This window comes from Bos indicus x Bos taurus, unplaced genomic scaffold, assembly GCF_003369695.1.
Source record: "Bos indicus x Bos taurus breed Angus x Brahman F1 hybrid unplaced genomic scaffold, Bos_hybrid_MaternalHap_v2.0 tig00002862_arrow_arrow_obj, whole genome shotgun sequence".
NCBI classification, from domain to species: Eukaryota; Metazoa; Chordata; class Mammalia; order Artiodactyla; family Bovidae; genus Bos; species Bos indicus x Bos taurus.
Window position 1 is genome coordinate 43064 of NW_020867579.1, and position 12564 is coordinate 55627.

The 12564-nt window shown below is 54.7% G+C and overlaps 1 protein-coding gene and 1 long non-coding RNA gene across 3 annotated transcripts; both read right to left on the reverse strand.

Moving 5' to 3' along the window:
• Window positions 1-1107: 1107 nt before the first annotated feature.
• LOC113888891 lies at window positions 1108-3499 on the reverse strand. The gene is made up of 4 exons (XR_003510085.1): window positions 3078-3499; window positions 2961-2998; window positions 2630-2682; window positions 1108-1701 (listed from the first exon to the last, which is right to left on the reverse strand). It is a non-coding gene; the product is annotated as an uncharacterized LOC113888891 (long non-coding RNA).
• A 32-nt stretch (window positions 3500-3531) lies between these two features.
• On the reverse strand, window positions 3532-7738 carry LOC113888887 (leukocyte immunoglobulin-like receptor subfamily B member 3). 2 transcript variants are annotated; one of them, XM_027535854.1, is made up of 7 exons: window positions 7629-7738; window positions 7444-7479; window positions 6987-7271; window positions 6545-6847; window positions 6032-6328; window positions 5505-5807; window positions 3532-4233 (listed from the first exon to the last, which is right to left on the reverse strand). In XM_027535854.1, exons 1-7 carry the CDS (start codon window positions 7660-7662, stop codon window positions 4109-4111), a joined length of 1383 nt encoding a protein of 460 aa, XP_027391655.1. In that variant the 5' UTR covers window positions 7663-7738; the 3' UTR covers window positions 3532-4108. The 2 variants fall into 2 exon arrangements, with proteins under 2 accessions (XP_027391655.1, XP_027391654.1); XM_027535853.1 differs by having other exon boundaries at window positions 6017-6328.
• Window positions 7739-12564: the final 4826 nt, after the last annotated feature.

A 12564-nucleotide genomic window follows, 5' to 3' on the forward strand; every position in this document is an offset into this window, starting at 1 on the left:
AAGTACATGAACTGTGAACTTCCAGATGTTCAAGCTGGTTTTAGAAAAGGCAGAGAAACCAGAGATCAAATCGCTGCAACTGGAGAAAAGCCCACACAGCAACAATGAATAAATAAACAAACATAAAAAATAGATTTCTAGTGCAGGTTTTAAAAGATGCTTTGATAAATGATAGGAAATTCCCTTCTACTTACGACTTTTTCATTATAAATTGGTGGTGTATTTTATCAGAAAACTTTTCATCTGTTATCATGATGTTTTAAAATTTCTTCTTTTAATATTTGAATTGTATTGATGGATTTTTGTGGATGAAACCAACCACACATTCTTGAAAAAAATACGTGCATATGCGTGATATGTGGTCCATTTTATTTACTGATGAATCCTCTTTGTGAATGTTTGTTTAGGAAAACAAACCAGGGAAAAAGAGCTTCCTGAGATTTTCCCATTTTGTAGTTTCCGTGTCACCGTTTGGTCTCAGGTTTCTCTGGCGCAGTGAAATGTTTAGTGGAGTGTGCCCTTCCTTCCTTCTCCCCTCTCTGTGTAAGCTGGTGTGAGCTTGGTAGGTGTGTGTACGAGTGTGTGTTTCATGAGTGCCCACGTGTTCAGATGCATTCACCTGTGAAACTCTCTGGACTCAGAGTTCACTTTAACATATAGGAGAATTCAGATTTTCTGTTTATCCTTATGTCCATAATTTTGATAAATTTTATTTTTGAGGCTTTTGGTCTGTGTCATCTACATTTTCTACTATAATAGCATGAAGCTGTCCTTCTATGAGGTGTTTACCTTTCTAAAGTCTGAAGGACCTGCCGTCGTGTCCTGATGGCGGTAAAGCAACTCCTTCTCTCTTTCTGACTTGGTCCTTGTGCCTAGCATGTTGAGTGTGATCCACGCCCTCAGGGACAAAGCTTTCTGGCTTTTCTGATTTTCCTCTCCTTGTTTGTCCTCAGTGGTAGCTACCCCTGTCATTGTGGTTTCCCTGTCCCTCCCTTTGTTTGGAGTAATGTGCTGATCTTTTTCAAAATCACTGATAATTGAGAGTCTGTTGTCTTCTTTATAAAATGAGGATATTAATTATCTTTTTTAAGGAAACTGAAACATGCCTTTCAGTTTTTTAGTAATCTGTTTATTTGTGGCTGTGCTGGGTCTTCCCTGCTGCGAGTGGGCTCTCTCTGATTGCAGCGAGTGGAGGCTGCTGCCTGGCTGTGCACGGCCTGCTCACCCACTGGCTCCCCTCGAGGAACACCGGCTCTGGGCACCAGGGCTTCGGCAGCTGCAGCGCCCCTAGGCTCAGCTGTCTGGCAGCAAGTGGACCAGACCCATGTCCCCTGCATTGGCTGGCAGACTCTTAACCGCTGGGCCACCGGGGGTCCAGGATGCTGTTTCTGAGGGTAGAACCAGTTGACCTGAAAGGGTCCCTGGGGCTCCTGGTGGTCTGTTAGGAGCCCAGGTACTGCTGCTTTTGGTTAGGTGGTGTCCACTCCTGGCAACTCACGTGCCTCCTGGGGTCTGATATCTGTCCCGGGAGCCTGGGGTCGGGTCCTTCCTTGGCTAGCGAATGGCGAGAGTAGCGTACTCACTGGGCTCTGCTGGGGGCTCCCCTGACGGGGGAGCCAGGGGTGTGGTCGTCCCCCTTCTGACGGTTGAGTGGTTTACTTAGGCGTAGGTCACGTCCTGGGGGGCTTCAGATGTGGCAGCCTGCGGAGGGGAAGGTGTGTGAGATGGGGCGCCTGGGGGCCTGGAGAGGAGGGACCCATCTGCTGTGCATCTGTCCATCCTTCCCGGAATCCCCCCGACCGGGAGGACAGGGGGGGCGCCTCCTGCCTTAGTGATCTTGGGGCCTCCTGGGGGCCTGCCTCCTGTTGTACTGGAGGGAGACAGTGAGGTAGGACAGGTGCCTCCTGGGTCCGCCGCCCTCCTCCAGCCAGCTCCCTGCTGTGCCCAGAGGAGGTTTGGAACCTCGGGCCAGGTCAGCTCTCTCTCCTGATGGAAACTCCAGGGGCCTCCTGTCACCCGGGAGCCTTGGGTGCTCTGTGCAGCCCTGGTTTCTGTCTGAGCCCGGACCTCTTGCTCATCTGGCCTGGCACACAGCCATCTTCCTGCTAAAGCACGTCCCTTCCACCTCAGGACCTTCCTACCGAGTGTGCCCGCCCGGAGCGCCCAATCCCATCTCTTGATTTACTTTCCTTGTCAGCACCTTGCATTCTGGGACTCCGCCAGCTTGTTGGCGTGGGGCCCCTCTCACCACGAGCTGAGCGCCTGCCGTACCTGCAGGACCTGGGGGGTGGCGCCCGCTATCCCGCGCCCTTTGCTGGGGGGTGAAGGAGGGGGGCTGGGCCGTGTGGGCCATCCACTGATGCACGCATCCTCATGAGACCTGGGGCTGCACCCCTACACCAGAAGGTCAGCCAGAGGACACGGAGCTGAGAAAGGCGCCCCGAAGGAGGGGCCATGAAGTCATAGGGCAAGGGGAGGGTGGGGTCACAGCAGGACCCAGGGATCCGGGAAGGAGGGGTGGGTGGGCGAGGCTGGAGCTGGGGTGTGAGCACAGCAGCGGCCGCTCGTGCGCTTGGCTGAGTTTGGCAACAGGAGGTCTGTGGTGGCCAAATGGGAGCAAGGGTCTCACCCGATGGTCCAGCTGCAGCCCCACCTCAGAGTGTGTGTCGCTCACGGCAGCATCTGCAGCAGAGCAGAGGGCACTGCTGGGCGGGGTTCCGAGAGCCTCAGGGCTGGAGCCCCCGCCCTGCATCCCGGTGGGTGCTGTGTGCTCCCCCACCCTTCTGAGCATCCCCCTCCATGGCCTCCAGAGGTCTCTCTGCACCCTCCCTACCCTGCACCTGGGGGAGTGCTGTGTGGGGTTTCAGTCCCCAGCCCCGGTACCCCACCCTTCTGAGTGTCCCCCCCCACTGCCTCCAGAAGTCTCAGTGACCCCCGGGGGCACCGCCTCTCCTGCTCACAGATGGCCTGGTCCTGGGAGTCTGTGGCTGGGCTGGAGCTGAGGAGGAGACACTGTGTCAGGGGGAGAAGGTGGGGTGCTGTGGGTGGGGCTCTGGGGGCGTCAGGGCGGGGGTTACCTGCTCTGCGGGCCCCTGTCCTCGGGCCCTGGGTCTGCGGCCCCTGTGGGAGGTCGGAAATCAGCCTCGGCCTGGGCTGGGACCCGGGACAGAGGCTCGGCCCCGGGGACGTGGTGCCCACGCCCTCCACGTGGGATTCAGGAGGAGAGAAGGCAGCCTGGGCTCGTGGTGCGTGTCAGTTCGTGACATTGAGAAGGAGGGGAATGGCTTAAATGAGTGCACGTGGGTGACAGTGGGTGTTTTTTTCCACTAGATTTTCAGATTTGAGATTCTGGAAAAATTTTTAAATGAAATACCGTTGACTTGTAACATATTAGTTTCAGGCATACAACATATGAATCAATGTTTTTATAGGTGATACTCCATTTAAAGTTATTACAAAATAATTGCTACATTCCCTGTGCTATCCAGTATATCCTTCTTGCTTATTTCACACACAGTAGTCTGTGTCTCTAGTCCACACCCCTCATCTGCCCGACCCCCCAGTAACCATTAGTTATTTTTCCGTATCAAGGACTCTGTTTCTGTTTTTCATATATGTTCCTTTGTATTATTTTCCAGATTCAGTATGTACCAATGCTATCATAAAGCGTTTATGTTCCTCTGAGTTATTTCAGTAAGCGTAGTACTCTCTAGGTTCATGTGTGCTGTTGCAAATGGCAGAGTTTCCTTCCTTTTTATGGCTGAGTAATATTCCATTGTATGTATATGTGGATACACACACACACACACACACACACACCACATTTTCTCTATTCATTTCTTGCTGGACAGTTGGGTTGCTGACATATCTTGGCTATTGTAAATTGCCTATATGGATATTGGAATGTTTGTGTCTTTTCAAATTAGTTTTTAGTTTATTGAAACATATAGGCAGCAGTGGATTTGCTGGATCATATGGTAATTCTGCTTTTACTTTTTAAGGAACCTCCATATGGTGGGAAAAATTTTTTAAGCTGACTGTTCCCATGTCCTTGGTTTCCCTCTGTCTGATGCCCTAAGGCCTCCAGGGGTCCGAGTCACCCCGTTCCCTACTCACCCAACTTCCTGCGTCTGTCCTGACCCCGGTGGTGGAGGAAGAGAAAGAGGAGGACGAGGAGCAGCAGGACGAAGGTCACCAAGACCCCGATGAGGGCACTCAGGTACCACGTGAGGCCTGGGGCACCAGAGACGCCTGAGTGAGCCAGGGGTGCCGTTTAACTGGGCACCTGCTGTGTGCAGACTCGTGCTGGGGTCTGTGCGTCCATCTCCAGCCCACCCGACCCATTTATAGACGAGGAGACTGAGGCCCAGAGAGGGAGATCACGGGCCCTGGTGACCCAGCCTGGAGGTGGCAGAGCCGGGACTGGAACCAGGGCCGTGGGCACCCTGAGCTCCTCTGAGCTGGCCCCCAGGAGGACACCAGCTTTCTGCTCTGGGGGCCCTCACCTGCAGGGGGCTGTCCGAGGGTCTCACCTGGAGCTGAGGGTCCTCCCTTGTCCCCTCCCCTCCCCCACCGCAGCGGGGGCGGGGGGAGGGGCGGGCTGCAGTGGAGGGGCCTCTGGGTCCTCCCCTCCCTCCCCACACGCTGCAGTAGAGGGAACAGGCCCCCACAGTCACCTCCTCGGGGGCTCCCTGTGCTCCTCGTCCGATGTGGGGTCACACCCAGGTCAGAACTGAGGAAATCTAAGATCTGGGGCACGGGTCTCTCCTTTTACACCGGGAGAAGCTGAGGCCCGCACGGGGGTGTGGTGACGGTGAGGGAGTCCACATCAGTGTCTCCAGAGGCGCCTGAACCGGGGGCATAACTCAGCCCTGCTCCTCCCCAGACCCGCCACCACGTCCCAAGAGCCTGCTCCCCTCTCTGCAGTGTCAGACTCCACTGAGGGGTGGAGCTGATGGAACTGATGCCAAGAGGCCCCTGGGGGTCAGGAAGGGGGCGGGGGTGGAGCCGCTTTCCCTCTCTGCAGCCCTGCTACCCCAGCCTGGGCCCCCCGACCCCTGGCCCTTCGCCTGGCAGCCCAGAGCCCCTGCAGCCTGTGTTTCCCGTTGATGACCTGAGGGGGCATTAGATCTTCCGGCTCCCACACCGCCCTGGGCTGGGCTGTCTCCCCTGAGCACAGAGCCCCGAGAAGCCATAGGTTCGGATCTGGGTCTGTGGCAGGGAGAATGGGATCTTGGGAGGTTGAGCCCAGGAAGGGGTGCCCTGGGCTGACCCGGGGTCCCCACCTCACTCCCCTCTGCCCTGCACGGCCCTGTGGCCTCCCCAAGACCCTCGCACTGCCCACCTGCCCCTCCGGGACTGCAGTGCGGGAGGAAGGGGCGGGGCGCGGGCTCCGAGGCCCCTCCCCCAGGAGGCCCTCGCTCAGCGCCCCCTCCTCCACCACCGTCCTGGGCTCTCAGGGCAGAGCCTGGAGCTGCTGAGTTGACGGACAGACTGGGCCTCACCTGAGACCACGAGCGCCAGGGGCTCACTGGGCTGTGACAGCAGGTAGGGGTCTGTGCTGAGTGAGCGGTAGCACCTGTAGGTGCCCCTGTGAGCTGAAGTCACAGGGCTCAAGGAGAACTCGGCCTGGTACCGCCCGTCTTGGTCCTGGGAGCGCAGACGCAGGGGGCGACGGGCTGCCCCCTCCTTGAACAGAAGGAAAGTGTCCGTCCTCTCTCCTGACTGACACAGCAGGGTCACAGTCTCCCCCGGGGCCACCGAGGGGCCCGGCCGCACCGAGAGGGAGGGTCTGTCTCTGAGCCGTCCTGCAGAGAGGAAGGGGGTGCGGGCGCTGGGCCTGGTTCTGGAGAGACTTCGCGGGCCTCTCTGGCCCATCAGCGCTGTCTCTGTTTCTCCGAGTCTCTCCGCTCCCCCTACCCCATCTGTGTCCCTCCCTGGGAGCCCTCCCCCTGGTCCCAGCATCATCCCTGGGGCTCCCCCGTGGGGCCTGTGCACAGTCTGGTCCCCGACTGACCCGCTGTCTCCTCACCTGCCACCAGCAGCTCCAGGGGCTCACTGGGGGCCGACCACTCGGAGGAGAGGCCGTGTCCACCGTAGCATCTGTACCGGCCCCCGTGGACTGTGCCCACCGGGCCCAGGGGGAAGTCGGCCTGAGCGAGCCTCCCCTGGGACCTCTGGGCAGGGCGCTGGGGGAGGTCCTGTCCCCCCTCCTTGGACAGAGCGAATCTGGTGTAGCTGACATCAGAGCGACACTGGAGGGTCAGGTTCTGTCCAGATGTGATGACAGGGCCCTGTGGGGTCAGGAGGGAGGGCTTCCCAGACTGCCCTGGGGAAAGACACGCACTGGGTTGTAGGGACTGCTTCCCCCATGAATGCCCCTCTCCCAGCCTGGCCCCAGGCCTTGCCGTGTCTCAGTCTGTGTGTCTGTCCTGTGAGCCCCACACTCCTCTCCCCACCCTCTCACAGGGCTCCCCTGGGAGCAGAGACCCCAGTACGTTGTCTTGTCTGCACAAATGTATGGGGTGAGGACGGGATTCGTCACCTGAGACCAGGAGCTCCATGGGGTCGCTGGGGGCTGACCACACCCTGGGGGTATCCCTGTAAAAGCTGTAGCATCTGAACGTCCACCCGTGCCCGGGAGTCAAAGGGCCCACAGGGAACAGGGCCTGGGTCTGCCCGTCAGTTCGTTGCTCTCCATCCAGGGTCCAAGAGGACTTGTCTTCTCCTTCCTTAGTCAGAAGGAATCTGTTAAATCCCTGACTGGGGCCACACTGGAGGGTCACGTTCCCTCCCGACATCACCACAGGGCTTGGTAGGGCTGAGAGGCTGGGTTTGCTGTAGGATCCTAGGAGAGAAGGAGGCAGCTGGATCTGTGGGGCTCCCCCTTCCCCCCCCCCCGCCCAGGGCTGGGCTGTGAGAGGGACACCCCCTGAGAGCAGACCCCCTCCTGAGGGCAGAGCCCGTAGCCCCCGAGAGTCCCTCACCTGTCACCACCAGCTCCAGGGGGTCACTGGGCTCTGACCAGCCAGTGCGGGTGCTGTGGTAGCACCGATAGCTCCCTGCGTGGTCCTGTCCCATGTGTTGGATGGAGAACCTGGCCTTGTCCCGGGGCTCCAGGGGTTTCTGTCTGTCCCAGAGAACCAGGCTTCCCTCTTTATCCAGATGGAACTCCTGGGCCCCCAGGGTCCCCCGACACCAGATGGTCACGGGGCTCCCCCAGGGGACCACAGAGCCCGGCTCAGCCCAGATGATGGGTTTGGGGAGGGTCCCTGGAAGGAAATCAGAGGCGGGCTCACCAGGCGTCCCCCCCAGGCCCCGGCTCTCAGCCCAGCCCTCCCAGACTCCCCCTCCGTGAGCCCCGAGATGCCCTCCCTGTACCCACGGCCTGGGGGTGACCTTGTCCCCACGAGAGGAGGGAGCTGGGCCCTGGGACAGACTCACCGGCCTGCACCTGGGTCCTCAGGCCCACACTCAGCCCTGGAAGAGAGCACCCGGTGAGAGGTTGCCCTCAGCCCTGAGCAGTGCCTCTCCACCCCGGAGTCTCCTGGGCCCTGGGGTCCCCTGATGGAGCAGGCTGGCTGGGGGGTCCCTCCAGACCAGGGCTCCCCCTGCCCCTCCCATCTCACCAAGGCAGAGCAGGGCGGGGAGCACAGGGGCCATGGCGTCTCCTCCCTGCGGTCCAGGCTGTGAGGATGGAGGAGACCTGGGTGTCCTCCGGACAGACCGACCACAGGGTGTGTCCTCTCCGGGGCTGGGGCTTCCTGTCACGCAGCTGTCACTTCAGCGTCCCTGCAGGAAGGGGAACAGCCTCTTCTTGAAAGCGGGCGTTGTTCCCGTGACAGTCCCAGGGTGTTCCTGAGACGCCTGTTTCAGGTGTGGGCAAGCAGGGCACGTCCTTCCCTCTGAAGGCCTCGCCTCAGGCTCTGCTTCCTCCTCTGCCCACCCATCAGGAGGTCCCTGTGGGGTCCTCACCGTGGAAGGGTCACCAGGCCCTGGAGATGCTTCAGAGAGGATGCCAACCCCTGCTGCCCGCAGGACTCATCCCCAGAGACACACTTTTTTTTAAATTGGAGGATCATTACTTTACAATATGGTGCTGGTTCTGCCATACATCAGCATGAATCAGCCATGTGTGTCACATGCCCTCCCTCTAGAACCTCCCTCCCCTCTAGGTTGTACAGAGCCCTGTGTGAGCTCACTGAGTCACAGGGCACATTCCCCCGTGGTCTGTTTTACACGTGCTAGTGTGTGCATTTCCATGCTACTCTCACCATTCGTCCCACCCTCTCCTTCCCCTCTGTGTCCACAAGTCTGCTCTTTATGAGGGACAAACGATCAGAGTGTCCCTGGGCTCAGTGGAGTCCATGTGGCCAAGAGCCCAGAGGAGGCTTCAGGGAATAAGGAAGGAAATTGACTCCTCCACTGCCCCGGAGTGTGGGTTTCCCCCATCGAAGCCCCCTTCAGGGCGTCTCTCTGTATCGCATGACCGTCCAGCCCGCCTTCCTGGGAACAAGCCCCTGGGTGCTTCCTGCCTCCTCAGGGCCCCGGGGTCCTTGGGCACATTCTCCTCCCGATCTTGTCGTCACCTGCAAGCTTTAGTGGGTATTGATTAGGGTCAGAGCTCTCACTCTGTTGGAAAACAGATGGTCCTGTAAATGTGTGCCTGCTTCTCATGTACCTGGGGCGACGGTGCCCTTTCTCTGCGCCTGAGGTTCCTCCTCTGCCTGTTGTCCTGACCCGAGCTCTGAGAGGGGCTGCAGGCTCTTGGTGCCGTCATCATGGTCAATTTCCAGACGACGGGACAGCAGGAGAGGGTGGACGTGAAGGGCTGCAGGCTGAGACTGCACCGAAGGGGGTGAGTGTGGTGCCCACCCAGAGCCTCCTCTGCTCCTAACACTGAGATGTGCTCTGGAGAGTGTTTTAGAAACACGTAGCCACAGACAAGGGCAAAAAGAAAGTTCCCCAAATGGAGGGAAACCACAGCAAAGCAGGAGAGGTAGGCGGTGTGGCCCTGGCGGCAGGGATCATCTCGGGGTCGGAGAAAGGTTTCCACCCATGTGGACACACAGAGGGAACCATGGTTACAGAAAAATAAAGGGAGGCAAGCATGTGGATTATTTTGCAGAGGAACAGGTGGTCACTGAAAAGAGGTGAAATTTTTCAAGGTGAACAATCCAGTAGATTGAACACGTTAAAAAGTCATGCAGCCAAGAAGGCAGCTGAGCGGCCCCGTATGAAGTCGGAGCATAGCATTGAGGAAATGGTCCAGAGTGCAGCACAGAGGGCAGACAGGGAGATTCAGGAGAGGCGGGCCTCTGCTGAGGGCCAGTGTGGTATCTGTCGTAAGTGTCAGACGGGAAGACGCTCACGACAGACGGCTAGGGCTGAGGAAGCAAATAACGGAGCCTCCTTTACTGATGAGAACCGACCTGCGAAGGGCTGGGACTCATGTGTGTGCACGTGACACCTGAGGGCCGCCCTGCTGGGCTCCTGACTGAGACTCGGTGCTCATACTTAGGGGCCTGGGCGGGATCAGCGGCCACGGATCCAGACACGGCACACTTGAGCTAAAGACCCCACACCCTGCAACGGAGAGCCTGTGTGCCACAGTGACCTCAACAAATAGGTTACTTAACGTCATATTTTTAAAAATAAATGGAAGTAACATCTGTATCTTGACCTTTCATAGTAAACTGAGAGACTGCAGGTTAAATTTAAAAAGTATTTCGCACTGAATTATACAATTTGAAACAGTTAATTCTAAGTAAATTTCAACTGGAAAAAAAAAAAATCAAGGCCGACTGGACCGAGGCCCTAAGAATGTCCTGAAACTACTTCCTGTGGAAAACGCAGATTATCAAGAGAATGACCAGCCCACAGGGAGCAGACTGCCCCCTACCAAAAGGGGGCGCTATGGGATACTGGAGTCATGCCGTCAGGGAATTAACCAGGAAGAGTTCCCCCTGAGTTGGAGCACTTGCAAGGGGCAGAAGTGAGAGCTTCATGCAGAGCACATCCCCAGCTTCCAGGAGGTTGCACGCCTCCCGGTGTGGGCCGTGCCTTAGCCTCAACCCGCCAGGTCCTGAGAGAGGAGGTGGGCTCTGGGGGCATGGGGCCCTTAACCTTCACAAGCGTTTTCCTCTCCTAGTACTTGAGTCACACGCTGGATTCCAAATAGGAAGTGTTCTCAAGCAACTTGATAAAAAGAGAATGAGCGTGAAAGAAGGCATTTCCAGAGGTGCAAGTTCTTGGATATTGACGGTTTTCACACAGAAAGGAATGCTAAGAGATGGCAGAGAGACAGTGAGATACAACAGAGAGGAACGCATGTCTGAAAATGAGCTTTGGAAAAGTACACAGACACACACTTGCACGCATAAACACACCCACACGTGTGCATGGAGAGAGACGTGCGCATGCCCACACACGTGTATATGAGTACCCAGAGTTCAGGTGAAGTACCGTTAGAACTTTGTCTTTTCTAAAGGAGGAGGAGAATGTGTACGTGTTCAGAAATAAAAATGTAAATACGTATTTTAAGCATGAGAGCAAGTGCGAAAATCAGAAATGGAATAACTCCCAATGTGCCTGGTATAATTAAATGAAAGAAAACCTTTTCAGCTTTACTGAGGTATAATTGACAAAACTGATGCTGTAAAGAGCTATATTGCATAGGAACCTGGAATGTTAGGTCCATGAATCAAGGCAAATTGGAAGTGGTCAAACAGGAGATGGCAAGAGTGAACGTCGACATTCTAGGAATCAGCGAACTAAAAGGGACTGAAATGGGTGAATTTAACTCAGATGACCATTATATCCACTACTGTGGGCAGGAATCCCGCAGAAGAAATGGAGTAGCCATCATGGTCAACAAGAGAGTCTGAAATGCAGTACTTGGATGCAATCTCAAAAACGACAGAATGATTTCTGTTCATTTCCAAGGCAAACCATTCAGTATCACAGTAATCCAAGTCTATGTCAAAACCAGTAATGCTGAAGAAGCTGAATGATTGTATGAAGCCCTACAAGACCTTTTAGAACTAACACCCCCCAAATTATGTCCTTTTCATTATAGGGGACTGGAATGCAATAGTAGGAAGTCAAGAAACTCCTGGAGTAACAGGCAAATTTGGCCTTGGAGTACAGAATGAAGCAGGGCAACAGCAAATAGAGTTTTGCCAAGAGAAAGCATTGATCATAGCAAACGCCCTCTTCCAACAACACAAGAGAAGACTCTACACATGGACATCACCAGATGGTCAACACCAAAATCAGATTGATTATATTCTTTGCAGCCAAAGATGGAGAAGCTCTATACAGTCAGCAAAAACAAGATCAGGAGCTGACTGTGGCTCAGATCATGAACTCCTTATTGCCAAATTCAGACTTAAATTGAAGAAAGTAGGGAAAACCACTAGACCATTCAGGTATGACCTAAATCAAATCCCTTATGATTATACAGTGGAAGTGAGAAAATAGATTTAAGGGACTAGATCTGACAGACAGAGTGCGTGATGAACTCTGGACAGAGGTTCGTGACTTTGTACAGGAGCAGAGATTAAGACCATCCCCATGGAAAAGAAATGCAAAAAAGCAAAATGGCTGTCTGAGGAGGCCTTACAAATAGCTGTGAAAAGAGAAGTGAAAAGCAAAGGAGAAAAGGAAAGATATTCCCATCTGAATGCAAAGTTCCGAAAAATAGCAAGGAGAGCTAAAAAAGCCTTCCTCAGCAATCAGTGCAAACAAATAGAGGAAAACAACATAATGGAAAGACTAGAGATCTCTTCAAGAAAATTAGAGATACCAAGGGACATTTCATGCAAAGATGGGCACAATAAAGGACAGAAATGGTATGGACCTAACAGAAGCAGAAGATATTAAGAGGTGGCAAGAATATACAGAAGAACTGTACAAAACAGATCTTCATGACCCAGATATTCATGATGGTGTGATCACTCACCTAGAGCCACACATCCTGGAATGTGAAGTCAAGTGGGCCTTAGGAAGCATCACTACAAACAAAGCTAGTGGAGGTGATAGAATTCCAGTTCAGCTATTCCAAATCCTGAAAGATGATGCTGTGAAAGTGCTGCACTCAATATGCCAGCAAAGTTGGAAAACTCGGCAGTGGCCACAGGACTGGAAAAGGTCAGTTTTCATTCCAATCCCAAAGAAAGGCAATGCCAAAGAATGCTCAAACTCCCGCACAATTGCAGTCATCTCACACACTAGTAAAGAAGTGCTCCAAATTCTCCAAGCCAGGCTTCAAAGTACGTGAACAATGAACTTCCAGATGTTCAAGCTGATTTTAGAAAAGGCAGAGAAACCAGAGATCAAGTTGCCAGCATTTGCTGGATCATTGAAAAAGCAAGAGAGTTCCAGAAAAACCATCTATTTCTGCTTTATTGACTATGCCAAAGCCTTTGACTGTGTGGATCACAATAAAATGTGGAAAATTCTGAAAGAGATGAGAATACCATATCATCTGACCTGTCTCTTGAGAAACCTGTATGCAGGTCAGGAAGCAACAGTTAGAACTGGACATGGAACAACAGACTGGTT

What these genes read in the sequence shown, in the direction of transcription:
- LOC113888887 (XM_027535853.1), bottom strand. Translation starts at nt 7,662, where the DNA reads ATGGCCCCTGTGCTCCCCGCCCTGCTCTGCCTTG. An exon ending in CCTGGAGCTGGTGGTGACAG is followed by an intron (nt 6,848 to 6,986) that starts GTGAGGGACTCT and finishes CTTCTCTCCTAG; the next exon opens with GATCCTACAGCAAACCCAGC. An exon ending in CCTGGCGCTCGTGGTCTCAG is followed by an intron (nt 4,234 to 5,504) that starts GTGAGGCCCAGT and finishes CTGGTGCCCCAG; the next exon opens with GCCTCACGTGGTACCTGAGT.